Source organism: Marmota monax, unplaced genomic scaffold (genome assembly GCF_021218885.2).
Source record: "Marmota monax isolate L192 unplaced genomic scaffold, Marmota_monax_Labrador192_F-V1.1 WCK01_AAM20220418_F8-fsc00038, whole genome shotgun sequence".
NCBI classification, from domain to species: domain Eukaryota; kingdom Metazoa; phylum Chordata; class Mammalia; order Rodentia; family Sciuridae; genus Marmota; species Marmota monax.
In genome coordinates, this window is record NW_026692498.1 from 12,484,869 (window position 1) to 12,502,358 (window position 17,490).

Here is a 17,490-nt window from a genome sequence, read left to right on the forward strand (position 1 = left end):
GTACATTGTTCCTTTATTGTTGAAATTGCCTTCCTGGGAGTAATAGCAGGATCTCGATCTCTCTCTCTCTCTCTCTCTCTCTCTCTCTCTCTCTCTCTATCTATCTCTATCTCTATCTCTATCTCTCTCATGCATGTGTGTAGAAGTAAGTAAGGAAACCCAGCGTGCCCTTAACCCCTAATATTTGACCTCCATGAGTTAAATATGAAGAGCAAATTCAAGGACTAGAAAGAGAACTGTTGCCTCTAATAGGACCCTTACTGCTCCTTCAGAGCTGCATTCACTCCTATGCTCAGTGTTCATTACTGTGACCTCCATGGTCTCCAGGCTCCCTTCAGGCAGCCTCTGACTTCACTTCACCCTCATTGATACCCAGGACTGAAAACAGTGGCTAGAATTATAAAATCATGCTCTGACATGCACAAAGATAAACTGTCAGAATATAGAGTTTAAAAAAAAAAACTCAAAATTTAAAAAAAAACAAATAAGTGGGCAAATGAACTCAACAGACACTTCTCAAAAGAAATACAAATGGCCAACAATTATATGAAAAAAAATTGTCCAATATCTTTAGCCACTAAGGAAATGCAAATCAAAGCTACACTAAAATTCCATCTCATTCCACTTAGAATGATCATCACCAAAGATACAAACACCAATAAATGCTGGCAAGAATGAGGGTGAAAGGAACATTTATATAAATTAATACCATCTTGGAAATCAGTATAAAGTTCCTCAAAAAGCTAAAAATAGATGTACCACATGATCCAGCTATACCACTCCTTGGCGTTTATCCAAAAGAACTGAAGTCAGCTTATTTTAGAGGTACATGCATACCCACATTTACTTAGTACAGCACAATCCACAATAGCTGGTTTGCAGAGTCAGCCTAGGTGTCCATCAGCAGATGAATGGATAAAGAACATGAGGTCTAAATACACAGTGGAGTTTTATTCAGCCAAGAATAAAAAATTATTGGGGCTGGGGATGTGGCTCAAGCGGTAGCGCGCTCGCCTGGCATGCGTGCGGCCCGGGTTCGATCCTCAGCACCACATACAAACAAAGATGTTGTGTCCGCCAAAAACTAAAAAATAAATATTAAAAAAAAAAGAATAAAAAATTATTATATAAGAAGAAAAAAATTCACCATTTTCAGGAAAATGGATGAAACTAGAGACCATACTTTTGAGTAAATTAAGTCAGACTAAGAAAATTATTGTGTTTTCACTCACATGGGAAAGACAGAATAAAGAAATAAAGGAAAAGGGGTTCCATGAAAGTAAAGAGAAGACATGAGAGTAGAGGAGGGGACCAGGAGGGTGGAAGGGGGGCGTTGAGGTGTTAGGAAGTGAAATTGATCAGATTATGTTTTTATGGACACACGTATGCCACAATGAAACCCACCGTCCTATGTAATTAATATGTAGTAATTTTAGGTTCTACTAAGTGAGACTGATAGGACCAGTGACTCACATTCAGTCCTTTCAAAGTGGAAAAGACCATTTTAGAGCTCTGATACCAGTGGGGCATCTCCCTTCTCAAGAGAAAATCAGCAATTTTCTGGAATAGTTTTAAAATGTTAAATGCACTGAATATCCACTCCACATTAGAGAAGTTATTCTAAAGGAATAATCTGGAATTGGGCGCAATGGCACACGCCTGTAATCCCAGGGCTCAGGAGGTTGAGGCAGGCGGATCGCCAGTTCAAAGCCTGCCTCAGCAACCGCGAGGTGCTAAGCAGCTCAGTGAGATTCTCTCTAAAGAAAATACAAAATAGGGCTGAGGTTGTGGCTCCGTGGTCAAGTGCCCCTGAGTTCAATCCCCAGTACCCAACCACGCTCCCCCAAAAAAAGAAAGAATCTGAAACGTGAAACCAAATATATAAAGGATATGTGCAGTACTGTTCAACATTTTCTAAAGGGAAATAATCAAGTATTCATATCATCGATTATTATATTACCATTGAAATGATAATTAAAATTATAATGCTTTTTTTGGTTGGGGATGTGGCTCAAGTGGTAGCATGCTCGCCTAGCATGCATGAGGCACTGGGTTCAATCCTCAGCACCACGTAAAAATAAAGATATGGTGTCCACCTAAAAAAAAAACTAAAATAAATATTTAAAATTATAACGCTTTTGAGAGAAAAATGAGATTTTGATTGTCTTCATGCTTTTCCCTGTTTTTCTTTTTTAATTTCTTGTCAGGAACGTATTTATTATTGAAATTATGAAAACGTCATTGGCTTACGATTCCCATTGAGAGCCTAGGCTAGTGCAATATATACACCACCAGGTGTACAAGCTGTTATAGTTGGAGTCAGATTTAACACCTAGATATGGCCACAGAGTCCCTGTAGTTGGCAATCAAGCCATCCATGAGCAAACTAAATCTAGATAATTTTGATATTTGTATTTATTTATGGATACAAGTTGATCTTGGCCTTGGATAAGATTGTAGTTGTGGTCTTGTTTCTTCCTATTTTCCCTTTCCCTTCCCTTCTAACTTTTTTCTTTACCTTTACTTCTCCTTACAATGAACCCTTAACGTTTAGCTTACTATTCCAGATCCTTCCAATCTTGTAAAGAATTCTAAACCTTTATTCTAGCAAATAGCAGTTTTCTTCCCATTGGGTCTGTTGATTTAATGAACATGTTTCCCAAAGTTAAATCAGTGCATTGCACCATAGCTCCAAGAAAGCACATCCCTCAAACATTCTACCAAGTTTCTTTAGAACAGCAATGAGGTTTCACACAACATTCAAAATGAGGGAGAAGGCTCTCTGTGTGGAATATGTCTGAATTATTTGAAGAGTGCAGAGTTCTCAACACACTCTCCACCCCAGAAACACACATTCTTCTCTCTGAATGGACACACAAATGTCATCCCACCTGACCAGGCATGATACACAGTCCCTGCTTCCCTTTTTGCCTTAGCTGCTGGGAAGCCCAACACAGCTTTATGCTCAGCTCCAGTATCTCCGTTTCTATTTAACTTTTGCCTTTTATCCTGTGCAGTTAATGTTGATCTCATTGTGACTCAAGCTTTAGTGCAAGGTATTCTGTTTTTAGTAGCATTCAAAGCATAATAAATATATTAAACAAAAAAAAAAGTTCTTCTTGCCTTTTTGGTCTTCATCCAAGGCATTGATGAGTGAGTGAGAACTCTCCCCACTGTCCACTCTCAAGCGTGCTCCTCCTCTGAGTTCTCCTCAGTGGATAAAAGTGACAATGCTGGGAACTTCTGATGCAGCCAGCGGTCCCTTCCCTGTGCACCTAAGCTGCCTCTGCTGCTGTGCACTTGCTTGATACTTGGGTTGGTCAACTCCAGGTCTCTTCTTACCCAGGAAATGTCAGGCCTCAGGAAGGTGACATCCTCTAATTAGTCACTTTTGTGGTTCCAGAATTACCCGCAAAGACTTGACCAACATCTGTGCAGAGAGCCCTTCTTTTCCCAGAAGGACCTTCCCATTTCTCCTTTCCTTCTTCCTTCCCTCAAGAGGGGAAAACAGTACAGTTGTTCATACATTCAGTCATCTGGGGAATGCTTATTGAGCATCTACTACTATGTGTGCACTGGGTGTGTAACTTAGAAATTGAGACGATCACAGAGTATTTTCTGGTGGTTCCAACAAAACAAATATTCTTCCTATAAGACACTCCTTTCTCACTACCCACAGGCAACCTAGAAAACTGGTCACCTTTCCAGGGAGACAGAGCTGTCCTCATCCTCAGCAGGGGGAACGTCTGCTAGTGTGAGTATCATTGGCATAAATAGTGACACCTCACTGGCTCCAGAGCTAACCTGCTGCCCCACTCCCTGTGGGACTCAGTGCCAGGAGCCCCTCCCAGGATCAGGAATCCCCAGGTGGTAGCATCCCAGGCCATGCCCCAGGCTCCAGAGCACACAGCACTCCACTGGCAGGTCTTCCTCATGCCTTTCCTCCCTCCTGCCCACAGGGGCTGCAGCCACATCTTACCTGAGACTGAGCAAAGCCCGAGCTGTGATCATCTTCTTACCATCTAGGGAACCCTGGAGCTGACTCTCTGAGAAACCCCCTTCCCTGGGAACAGCACACGTTTAGACACAGTCACCCCTTCCCTGCGGCCTCTGCACAAGGGAAGAGGGCCAGACCTGGGGACCTGCAGGCTGGGAACTCTGGGCCTCACCCTGCATCTCCTTGCTGTGAATTCCCTGCCCACTCCGACTCCACCAAGTCCCAGGAGGCTGACTTGGCTTTCAACTGGACCATCCCCAGTAGGACTTTGAACACAAGGGGACATGATATTCTAAGCTGTTTTCATTGTTACTAGCTGTAGCTGTATTTTAATCATTGCTTAAAATTTTATTCTCCAAGTTTAACTGAAGTTAACAAGATACTATTTATTTATTTATTTATTTTGGCACTGGGGATTGAGCACAGGGGACTTTATCACTGAACTGTATCCCAAGTTCTTTCAATTTTTTTCAACATTTTTATTGGTGCATTATAGTTGTACATGTTGAGGGGCTTTGTTGCTACATATTTGTACACCCACACAATATAGCAATACAATTTGTCCAGTATCACTCCCCAGCACTTCCGCCCTCTTTCCTCCCCTCCCACCTCTTGGTCTCTTTCTGCTACTGATCCCCCTTTGATTTTTAGGAGATCCACCCCAACTTTGTTTTCTTTTATCCCCTCTAGCTTCTGCACATAAGAGAAAATATAGGATCCTTAGCCTTCTAAGTTTGACTTATTTTGATTAACATGATGGTCTCTAGTTCCATCCATTTTCCTGTAAATGCCATGATTTCATTTTTCTTTATGGCTAAATAAAACTCCATTGTGCATATACACCACATTTTCTTTATTCATCCATTGATGGATACCTAGGCTGGTTCCATAGTTTGGCTATTGTGAATTGTGCAGCTGTAAACATGGGTAGGCATGTATCATTGTACTATGGGGACTTTAATTCTTCAGGGTAAATACTGAGGAGAGGTATAGCTGAGTCCTATGGTGGTTCCATACCTAGTCTTTTGAGGAGCCTCCATATTGATTTCCACAGTGGTTGTACTAATTTACAGTCCCACCAAGTGTTCCTTTTTCTCCACATCCTCTACAGCATTTATTATTTCTTGTATCCTTGATGACTGCCATTCTGAATAGGGTGAGATGAAATCTCAGTGTAGTTTTGATTTACATTTGCCTTAATTGCTAATGATGCTGAACATTTTTTCATGTATTTTTTTCCATTTGTATTTCTTCTTTTGAGAAGTGTCTGTTGAATTCATTTGCCCATGTTTTAATTGGGTTATTTGATTTTTTGTTATAAAGTTTTTTGCACTCTTTATATATTCTAGACATTAATCCTCTGTCAGAGGAGTCCTTTCTATTTTTTATTTTAAGACAAGTTCTTGCTAAGTTGCTGAGGCTGACCTCAAATAGACAATCCTCCTGTCTCAGCCTCTCAAGTAGCTGCAGTTACAGGTGGGCATCAAAGAACCGAGCTAAGATAGGCATCTTAATTTATTCAAGTAAAGACTAAGTTTTGTACCTAGGCAAATCCTTATAATCCTCCAAATTTTAGCTGCCACCTGTTTGATGAAGCCTTACTCTGATACCTTACTTCTCCCACTTACCTCTAGAAAGGAAAAATCACTCCATACTTCATGCTTCATGGTGGTTTTCTGCTATCCCAATTACAGCAGTCATCACTCTCTGGGGTTTTTACTGTGCATCTCTTCTTCCACCCCTAGTAGGAGGGGTCCTGAGTGACTGGTCCAGACAGGTATTGCATCAAAGCTCCTCGTGTGATGCTGAGCACAGGGCATATCTCCAGTATTCATTGATTGTACTCCTTTATTCATTCACCAAATGTTGTTCCAAACCCAACCACATCCCTTATAAATGAAGTGATTTAGGTTTGGTTATTTGTGGGGAATTTTGTTTGGCAAGGAAAAATCACTGGGGAGAGCGTCTAGAGCCTTGCACATCCTAAGCCTGCCCTCTACCACCGAGCTGCCTCCCCAGCTCACTCCCCAGCAGTGCATAGGCAAACTGCTGATATTGATTCTGGCCAAGGATTGTCTAAAATGGACAAAATAATTTTTTCCAGCTGGGCATGGTAGCACACACCGGTAATCCCAGCTGCTTGGGGGGCTGAGGCAGGAGGATCGCAAGTTCAAAGCCAGCCTCAGCAAGGTAGGCAAACTGCTGATATTGATTCTGGCCAAGGATGGTCTAAAACAGACAAAATAAATTTTTCCAGCTGGACTTGGGATTACAGGTGGCACACACCTGTAATCCCAGCTGCTTCGGGGGCTGAGGCAGGAGGATCTTGAGTTCAAAGCCAGCCTCAGCAACCGCAAGGTGCTAAGCAGCTCAGTGAGACCCTGTCTCTAAATAAAATACAAAATAGGGCTGGGGTGTGGCTCAGTGGCAGAGTGTCCCTGAGTTCAATCCTCAGTACCAAAACTTTGATTATCCATAAACAAACTTCATGATTTATATTTCATCTGAGTAATGGATATACATTTACCTAATATGTTTATTGACTTAAATTCAGCTCACTCACTTTATATGACATGGTAATGTGTATAATTCTTGTACTAGTCATATATCTTTATCAGTCACTTTTATATAACTACAAAAAAAATGTTGAAATGCTCATTCATCTATCACCTAAAACTCAATTTCAGTATATTTACTTACTGAAAACTCTGGAATCTTTGTTGAAGAGAAGGCCTTCAGGGTGTGTGTATATATGTGTGTGTGTGTGTGTGTGTGTGTGTGTGAGAACTTGGCAGTTTGTCAGAGTCATCTTGAAAGAAAAACACAGCCCTTTTACTGAAGAAATAGTTACCAGCCATATGAGTGTCTAATTATGTGTATCCTGATCTGGAACATACTTCAGGAAAATACAGGTAGTCAGGTGTCCATGTAGAAAGACCAGAAACAATGGTTGTATTGCCCTAGAGTAGTAGTTGCAAACTGCTGGTCCACACGTTCACACATTACAAAGAAACTGTGGATGGGTTTTCAGATGGTTTGTTAGCAGACTGATGGTCATTCCCAGAGCTGTAAGATGCTACGTATAGCAGCTGATGGGCTTGAGTTGGGACTCCATTTATATGGACTCTAGAACGTTTTCACTACAGCAAGACCAAGTCTCCTCTGAGTGACACCAGTTGCAGTAACATGCAGTATTTTACTGATTTCATCCAAACAAAATGTTTTTAACCTTTCTCTTTAAGGTCTTCAGTTTTCTCCTACCACTTCCATTTCCCCTCCCTCTTTCTATCCATTTCTTTCTCTCTTCTTTTTCCCACACCCCTGATTATGATTTTTCACTGAATTTCATATGCCTCATAAGTTATAGGTGCTAGGTAAATATCATTTTGTTAGAGTCTGTAAACAAGTCTGGATGGTGCCTGGCAAAATGCCAGAGGGAGTGGTTTGTGAAGTAACACCAGCGAGCCATTAAGTGTGGAGATTTCTTATTGGTTGACTGCTGTATCTAGTTTATGCTAATTAAGATAAGTTGTGTGGAATGGATAAATACCTCTGTTGTCCTACAATAAAAGGCTCCCACTCCTGCTGTATCAACGTACACAAGTTGTTCGTAACCCCCCCCCCCCCCCGGTTATTTTGCTGCAGCCGGACTGCGACATCATGTTTTATAGCTTCAGGAAGAAAAATCTACTGACTCTTTAGCAGGTGGCACCAACCTACAGTCATCTTCTGGTCCATCTTCTAGAACCAGGTTCTAATGAGTTTGCAAGAGAAAGTGATGGTGCCCAAGGAGAACGTGAGGATGTTTCTAGAACAATGCACCATTGTTCTCCCAGGATGCTATCTCCACATTGTCCACTGGCTCACTGTATGCTTCTGACTGACCCCAGCATTTCAACCTGGTTCTCCCAAGTTCGTCTGCAGACCACATTGTGCACAGTAGGCATGTATGTGCTGAGTCCCTGTGGCCTGGGCAGGATCAGCCTGTCTTGGTGTTGACAGATGAAGCCTTAACCAAAACCCACTTCTCTCTTCTCTAGGAACAGTAAACAGAGAGATGCTGCAGTAAATGTTGTGCATCCACAAAGATCCTTGTTTTCCTTGCTAAGAGGATAGATCAGAGTAGTGAGTGCAGAATTTCATTACAAAAAAAAAAAAAACAAAAACATGAGGGCTGGGAGAATCACTTAGTGGTAAAGTGTGTATTTAACATGTAGGACACTCTAGGTTCAATCCCTGCCATGAAAAAGAAAATCAGCAAATCATTACATTTTTACTATCTTTCTTTGAACCCTTAAATATATATGAAAGGATTTCTGTTCAGCAAGGGGAAGAAGACCAGAATCTAAAGGGCTGCATTTTCAAATGGCTTACATGTTGACTGTTACAGTCTGGTTTCTATAACAACAGACTCATTTCATTTGGAAACAAAAGTTTTATCCTATCTATAGATGATCCCCACTTAACCATGGCTCCACTTACAATTTTATGATTGCATGAGGAATGCTAGAGCTCCATGCATCTGGGAGACACCCTACTTCTAGTTTTGAATTTTGATCTTTTCTGGGGCCACTGATGTGCAATACAGCACTCTCTGAGAAAGATGGGCAGCAGCAGCAAGCCTCAGCTCTGAGCTAGCCACATGACCCAGAGGGTAACCCACCGCAGCTCTACAATGTACTGTTGCTAATAGATGCTGTTTTGTACGTTAGGTGTATTTCAGCATTTTCAACTGTGATATTTTCAACTTCAATGGGTTTATTGTGATGCAAACACGTTTTAAGTTGAGGAGCATCTATAGTACCATTTCTCTAAATCTTCTCTTTTAGTTCCTTTGCTCATAAATAAATAGGTTATTTTGGGGTTTGGGTGTTATGTTTTTTTGTTATATATATATATATATATCCTAGGTCATAATACTCTGTAAGAAGAGTAACTTGCAAGGATATTCCCCATTCTGTAGGTTTTCTTTTCAAATTCTTAATTGTTCCCTTCACTGGCACCATATTTTTTATACTTTAACAGATAAAGAATTAGAGACCCAGGGAGAGAATTTCCTATTTCTGTGTCCTTCCAGTTCCCTTCTGCAGAATGCCCTTCCCTCTCCTCTGTGCAAGTCCAGAGGCTTGGAGACCTGTGACGGCACTGATCAGATACAGCCTCCCACCATCAAAATCACCTCAATGCCCTGTCTCTCCTCTGTGGCATCACAAAATTTATTATTGGTAATTGAGCGCTGAGTCCACAAACTCCTCCAGACCTCTAATTCCTTTAAACAGGGTTGCTACTGGCTTATGTCCCCACTTCCTGCTCCACTCATCCCACCTGGGTACATGGTACATAATACAGAGTGGAGTCCAATAAATACATGATTGCTGCTTTGCCAAACCTTGCTGAAAGAATAGATCACTAAATACCAGTAGGTGGAAGAATGAATGATCTTGCCCCACCTTAGGAAATGTTGTTAAGCCGTCCATGTTGGGAGGCAAATAAGACTCAAACAACAAGCATCGTTCTATTCAGGCCACACAGAGCCATGGTAGGGACTCCTTTCCCTGCCTCGCACTTTAGTCAGTGTCATCCCAGAATTAACTCTGGCAGACCTGAATCCAGACCAAACCACACGCTCTTTCTGCTACCCACAGAGGCTCCATTACCAAAGCAACATTGCCATGTCAGGCACACTCATCAGGAGAAAGGATAGGCCCATGAGATGTATTATGAGACAGAGAAAGAAGAATGAGGAGAAGGAAAAAGGAAGGGGAAGGAGGAGGAGGAGGAGGAGAAGGAGGAGGAGGAGAAGGAGGAGGAGGAGGAGGAGGAGAAGCACACATGCAGAGAATTTGAGAAGCAGAGTGATAGTCAGAGATGAACATGGACACACATTATTTCCAGAGTAAAGATCAAAAATCAGAATCTATAAAACTGTTAAACTCTAGTGCGTCCCCTAGAACATCTTTGTGAAAGATAAATTAAGATTCAAGATTAATAATTGATGGGAGTTCATAACCCACTTGAATCAAAGTGTGAAATATGATATATCAAGAAATTTGTAATGTTTTGAACAACCAACAATAAAAAATTAAAAAAAAATAAATTAGGCACAGTAAGAGATTAATGGCAATACCTAATAATAAAATAGAATAATTATAACAACATGCTATAATAAAACTTATTTAAAATGTAAAAAAAAAAGATTAATAATTGAAAAACAAACTCAGTATTCATAAGAGGATTGTGGAAATGTTCCGAGATTGATTTATTGATTTACATATTATTCCTGGTTTTGCTCTGTTCAACAGTATGATGTTTCCACTGTCTTTCCTACCCCCATTCCCTCTCCCTTTATCTCCCACCCCTTAGCCCTATCTAGTGTTAATCTAAACCTCCAATACCCGCCCCCCAATCCCATCATGAATCACCATCCTTATATCAGAAAAAAACATTCAGCATTTGGTTTTTTGGGGATTGGCTAACTTTACTTAGCATTATATTCTCCAACTCCATCAATTTACCTGCAAATGCCATGATTTTATTCTCTTTTATTGCTGAGTAATATTCCATTGTGTATATGTAACACAGTTTCTTTATCCATTCATCTACTGAAGGGCATCTAGGTTGGTTCCACAGTTTAGCTATTGTGAATTGTGCTGCTATAAAATATTGATATAGCTGTGTCCCTGTAGTATGCTGTTTTAGAGTGAGGAGAGAGACAGCTGGGTCAAATGGTGGTTCCATTCCCAATTTTCCAAGAAACCTCCATATTGCTTTCCATATTGGCTGCACCAATTTGCAAGTACATGTATGAAGACACGAATAGTGTAACTCTACTTGGTATACAATCAGAGATATAAAAAAAAAAGTGCACTATATGTGTACTATGAATATTAATGCATTCTGTGGTCATATATAACAAATTAGAGTAAATAAAAATAAATAAATTTTCAAAAAGTGTGTGTTTGAGATTGCTGAGAACCTGAGTACCACAACAGGAGATAAGTCCAAAAAAGGACAAGATTTTATATGGGGTGGTAATAACCACATTCACTGCAATCTCTCCCTTTAAAAGTTATGAAGTATTTTCACTTAATGTATCTGGGGATTCTCCTAACATAGCTACATACCGGGAGGTTATTAGTCCTCATTCTGGAGATGAAGAAACTGAAGGCGACAAAAAAAAAAAATGATATTTCAAAGTACTGCAATCAGGAAGCCTAACAGTATGAAACCATTGCCCCGTCAGCCCCCATCTCCTCCTCTTGCAGTTGACTTGTGGTCTTCTGCGGGAAGCCATGGTGAACTGTGCATGAACTAAAGCTATGTTGAAGCCATTAGGCAGGAAAGCCTGGTATCAGGAACTCCCAGTAGGAATCCTGCTGGTTTGAGAATGCCTGGTTCATGTAGCATCCTGCCTAGCTCCAGCTCAAATTCTTGCATAGCCCAGGAGATGGGAGTGCCCCCATGGAGCCTCCCAGAGATGGGTGTGGCTTGCCAAATGCCAATCAACCTTTTTACAGCAAGACCCCTGCCAACGGGAAAGCAATCACCTAGCCAAGACTCCTCCCCCTGAAACCTTCTCCCTGCCTTTGATGTACTCCCCCTTAAGTAATCAGAACCTTTTTTTAGTTGTTCAGTTCCATCTCCCATCAGGACTGGAGGACCCATCAGGCACTCCTCTTTGAATCTAATTTCTGGCTCTGTCTTTATTTCTTACTAACTATTTCAGATTTTTTATTTCCCAGGCAGCTCCTGCCTCCTCAGCAGGAATCTTCCCTGCCGGGGTGCTGGTCACCTGTCAATCTTCCCTGGGAGGTTTTGGGGAAGAACAGTCAGAGTGCTCACTGTGCTAGAGCACAAGGAACCTCATCATTGCTCTCTTCAAAGCCTCCTTAAGCTCCCTGCTCCTCATGCTGTAGATCAAGGGGTTCAGCACAGGGGTGACAAATGTGTAAACCACAGACACCACCTGGCCCCTGTCTGGAGAGTACCTGGAGCTGGGGCACAGGTAGATGACACTTGTGCACCCATACTGCAGGAGGACCACAGTCAGGTGGGAGGAGCAGGTGGAGAAGGCCTTGTGCCTCCCCTCTGCACAGCGCATCTTCAGGATGGCAGCCACAATGAAGACATAGGACAGGGTGATGAGCAGGGAGGGGATGGTGAGCACAATGACACTGACCGCAAACAGGGTGACCTCGTGGACGTGGGTGTCGGCACAGGCCAGCCTCATGACAGGGAGGACGTCGCAGTAGAACAGGCTGATCTCCTTGCTGCTGCAGAAGGGCAGCCGGAAGATGAGCACAGTCAGCTGCAGGGCCAAGGCGAACCCCAGCACGAGGGACCCCACGGCCAGCTGCACACACACGCGCCAGCTCATGATGAGGGTGTAGCGCAGAGGGTGACAGATGGCCACAAACCGGTCATAGGCCATGACGGCCAGCAGAATGCAGTCCGCGCTGCCCAGGAAGATGAAGAAGAACATCTGGGTGCCGCAGCCTGGCAGGGAGATGAGGGTGCTCTCTGTGGACAGGACGCTGGCCAGGGTCAGAGGGGCGATGGTGGAGGAGTAGAAGACCTCCAGAGCTGCCAGGTTTGCCAGGAAGAAGTACATGGGGGTGTGGAGACAGCGGTTCATCCAGATGGTGAGGAAAATGGAGAGGTTGCCAGTGATGCTGACCAGGTACATCCCGAGAAAGGTCACGAAAATCAGCACCTGCACCTCGGGGAGTCGGGAGAAGGGGCGGAAGTGGAAGTGGATCATCCCAGTTTGGTTTGCTTCCTCCATGTGTCCTCTGCATTGGGCCTGCTGATAGCCCAGGCGCTGCCCCTGAGGACAGATCAATGTCAATCAGATGCTTCTTCATCTATAAAGACAGGACAGTATCATTCTCAAGAGCCTCAGGAGACTAAATGTGGCGGCTCCCTAGTAAGCTCTCATGAATGCTAGTAATCCTGAAAACCACTCTTCTTCCACCTCTTCCAGATCACCTTGATGCTTCCAGCTTCCCCAAAGAACTCTCCTTTGGGCTCTATTCTCTCTCATCTAACAAAGATGTCTGATGCTTCTTTTCCACTAGTCTTCCACCAATGCTCGCCATTTTCACGTCCTTCTGTGAGCCCTAACACCTGCTGTAATGTCCCCTGTCTCTAATCCTAACTGATCGTGACTGAAAAAGACCACGAAACTCTGTCCCCTGGTGCCACAGCAGAGATTGGCATTCTCAACCCCAGCACCCTCCCCAAGCCCCCGAGTCAGCCCCTCTTTCCAGTCCTCACCAAGGCTAGTCCCTCACCTCGTCACCCTTCTCTTCTACCCGCCCCCTTCCCTCATGCTCCGGCTCCAACTTCACACACACAAAGAAGGAACAGAAGCCCCCGAGGCAGCTCTCCTTCATGCTCACCAGCTCTGGGCCTGCAGCGGTGTCTGCCGACCCGGCTGCCCATCACACACTCCCACCTGCCTCAGTGGGAGTGTCCCTCCTCCTTGGCCTAAATACTGGCCTCCTGCTGGGCCCTCTGGGGTCTTGCTCCACAGATCCACTGCTCAAGCTCCAACACCTACCTCTGCCCCCCACTCTAGAGCACCCTCAGCTCCCCCAGTATAAAGAAACTGCCCTCAGGGTTATGTCACCCTCCTGGCTCCTCCCAGAATGGACATCTGCTGTCCTTCCTTCATCATGGGCCGTGAGCTTCCACCTCACCCCTCCAGCTCCCTAGACCACTTTAATGAAGACCACCAAGGACTTCCAAGTTCCTGAATCCAATAATCTGTTGCATATATACCTAGTGGCGCTCCCTTTTCCTGAAAATTCCTCAGTCCTTGGCTCTGAGATGCTATTCTACCCTCTGGACACTCTATTCCCCAAATTTGGAGAGGTTGCTGTTCCTGTTGGTGATGCACCAAAGGAAGGTTTTGCTGGTTATGTAGCACTCATCCCCGGATCCATTCTCTGCCCCGCTCTGCCCCTTGAAAGGCTGGTCCCCATGCATTACGTCATCAGGGCTCCTTCACTCTCTGGCTTCTGGTAGGACAGAAACAGGCAGAAGAATGAAGAACAGTATGAAGACAGGCAGGGTATTTATCCCATGCATTCCATGCCACCTCCTCCTCCCTCTTCCCTATTGGTTCTATGATAGCAGTTCTGGGTGGGTGGCCTGACCCCCATAGCACCAGGTACAGCTGGGCTCAGTTCCCTCACAGTGTCACTTCCACCACTGCTAGCCCTGAGTGCCTCATCACCCCTTGTATATTCCAGGAATTCTGCCCTTACCCCCGTAAATGGTCCCAAACTGATGCCTGTCCACAACTTGTTACATACAGTTGGTTTTAACAATAGTTATTTAATGCTTAAAGGGAAAAAAAATATTGTGTTTTAATTCATTCTAGAGTCTCTTGTGTATAGTGGTTTACACCTATATCCCAGAAGCTGAGGCCAGAGGATCACAAGTTCAAGACCAGCCTGGGCAACAAAGAGAGACTCTATCTCAAACTAAAAAATAAAAAGAGCACTAGGCAGGGTGGTGCATGCCTGTAATCCCAACACCCCAGGAGGCTGATGCAGGAGGATCAAAGCCAGCCTCAGCAAAAGCAAGGCTTTGCTAAGCAATTCAGTGAGACCTTTTCTCTAAATAAAATACAAAATAGGGGTGGGGATGTGGCTCAATGGCCAAGTGCCCCTGGGTTCAGTGCTGGTACCCCCAAAAATAAAATAAGATAAAACAAAAAGGGCTGTGCATGTAGCTCAGTGATAATATCCCTGTGTTCATTCCCCAATTCCAAAAAGATAAAATCTCTTCTTTTTTTTTTCTTTGCACCACTTATGATCAATAGAAATGCATTTCTAAGCAAGTTTTTATGGGATCTAAAACAATTAGACACACACACACACACACACACACACACTCACACACAAAAACAAACATACAGACAAGCACACACCATATCCCCTGGAGAAAACTAACCTGACACTTATCCTTGTTCTAAAGAGTAAACACTTGTTTTAAACAGTTCAGAGTGTTATTTTAAAATAGCATAGACTGAGTGGCTTAGACAAGACTTTCATTGCTCACAGTTCTGGAGGCTGGTAACTCCAAGTTCAGGGTGCTACAAAACTGGCTCTTAGTGAGGGCCCTCATCCTGGACAGCAGATGCTGCCTTCTCACTGTATGCTCTTATGGCAGTGAGAGGAAGCTGTAGTGTCTCTTCCCCTTCTATGAGGACACTAAACCCTTCAAGGGACATGCATGCTGAATCCCCTGAAACTGATTACTCCCCACATGCCCCACTTCCTAAGACCATCACAACGGGAGCTACAGTTTTAACATGAGTTTGAGCAGGAGAGACCGCAACATACCTCACATGACATGAAAGGTGGAAAAATGTTACTTGGCACTTAGCACCCTGCAGTGACCAGATCATCCCCAAAAGACTGAATTTTGCTCTACTCCTGTCTGAAGATACGCCGTGACCTTTGTACACATAATGATCCCTTAACCTCTTTGTTGCTTCTTCTCACACAGAATAAGTCATGCTTGGTATTCCTGCTGATGGCAGCTTTTCCTCTAAATACTAGCTCTCAATGCCCAGTTTGCAAGTAAAATGTTTATTTTTCTTTTTTTCCGAAGTGCTTCTAACTCTGTGCTCTCATCTGACGATGCAGTGTTTTGGCACAGCCTTACCTGGGCAAGTGGGATAGAATATCGGCTCCTTCATGGCTGGTCAATTTCCATATGGAAGTTTGTAAGAGTATGTTGTTCCTGAAGAGGTGAAATTGCATTCCTGCGAGCAATGGCAGGAGCACATTCCCCCTCCCCCTCCTCTCTCTCCCTCTCTATCTCTATCTCTATCTCTATCTCTATCTCTTACTGTCTCTGTCTCCAGGGTAAGTAAAAAAGCCCAGCAGACCCTTTACCCCAAACATTTGACTTCCATGAGTTCAACATGAAGGGAGAAGTCGGGGACTAGAAAGAGAATCGTTATCTCTAACACAGTGCTGCATTCACCTCTGGGCTCACTTCTTTGTAATTGTCCCCTCCATGGTCTCCAAGCTCCATGGGGTAGCCACCGACTCCACTTCACCCTCGCTAATACCCAGGACCCACATCAGTGCCCGGCACTTGATAATTATGCTCTGACGCAAACACTGAGGTTTTATTGAGATTAGTAGTACCGGTGACTCACATCAGTAAGTTCAAAATAGAAAAGGTCATCTTTATTTTCTACCTCTGAAACTATTAGAGCATACCCTTTCTGAGGAGAGAATTGGCAACTTTCAAGAAGAGTTTTTGAATGTTCCATGATTAAACCAACGCTCCACATTAAAAGTTGTCCCAACAAAACAGACCAGAACATGGACACAAATGCATTAAGATGCGTCCAAGATGGTTTAACAGTTTTTATGGTGAGTTAAAGTTCAAGGCAATGGTGGGGTATTCATATGATCAGCTCCTACCTTCCCATTAAAATTGTTCCACTTAAGAGGTTTAATGAAGTAAGTGCTGATAACGTAATGCTGAACGAGGAAACAAAGTGGCACATAGGGTGTCGGCAATGAGGTCATCCCTCCAAAAGGAAACCCACCCTCCACGCTTAGCATTTTAGAGAGAATTAGGAGATTGATATTTTCTTTATACTTTTCTCTATTGTTCAAATTTTCTGTAAAGAACATTTGTTTATTTTTTTAAGTCATAAAAATGTTATTGACATTTTAAACTCCCATTTGAGCAAGGGACACAAACGTCCCAGTAATTGCAGAACCATTAATTGTCAGAACCAGAATTAACATGGAGATATGGCCACACAACCTGGATGATGATGAGAAAATGATGCCATCCAAGCTGCTGCTTATAATGTCCCTCCCTCCTCCCTCCCTTCCTTCTTTCCCTCTCTCTTTTTTCTTTAGCCTTACCTCTTCTTTAAATGAACTTTTTTGAGGTTTGATTCACCACTCCAGCCTTTTGAGATCTTGCGAAGAATTCTAATTCATCACTCTAAAATACCAGTGTCTGTCCATGGTCATCTGTAAATACAATGAACCTGTGTCTCAAAGCTCACTGTGCATATTGGACTATTGCCCCAGGAAGCCACATTCCTTACACTTACTTCTCTAGAGAGTCAACCAGATTTTCTTTAGAACATCGACAAGTTTTCAAGTATGTTTCAAATTTTAAAAAAAAATTCTGTGTAGAATATGTCTGAAATGCTTGAAAACCTCAGTGAATTCCATTTGTTTAAACCAGTGCATTGTTTACAGAAGGGATGTGATCCTGAGTTCTTAACACACTGCCTCCAACTTCAGCCCCCACACATATATGTTCCTGTCTCTGAATGGAGACATGGATATCATCCTTCTTGACCATGAATGCTACATGTTTCCCTTTATGCCTTAGCTGCTAGGAAGCCCAACAGTAAGCTTGATACTTAATTAATGAATAATCCTCAGCCTCAATTTAAAAATTAAATAGATGTCACCATTTGTATTTAATTTGTCCAT

The 17,490-nt window shown here is 43.1% G+C and overlaps 1 protein-coding gene across 1 annotated transcript; it reads right to left on the reverse strand.

The window, feature by feature from the left end:
* Positions 1-10,440: 10,440 nt before the first annotated feature.
* LOC124093271 (olfactory receptor 10V1-like) lies at positions 10,441-12,794 on the reverse strand. Its single transcript, XM_046445672.2, has one exon. It carries the CDS (start codon positions 12,780-12,782, stop codon positions 11,844-11,846), a length of 939 nt encoding a protein of 312 aa, XP_046301628.1. The 5' UTR covers positions 12,783-12,794; the 3' UTR covers positions 10,441-11,843.
* Between the last annotated feature and the right edge of the window lie 4,696 nt (positions 12,795-17,490).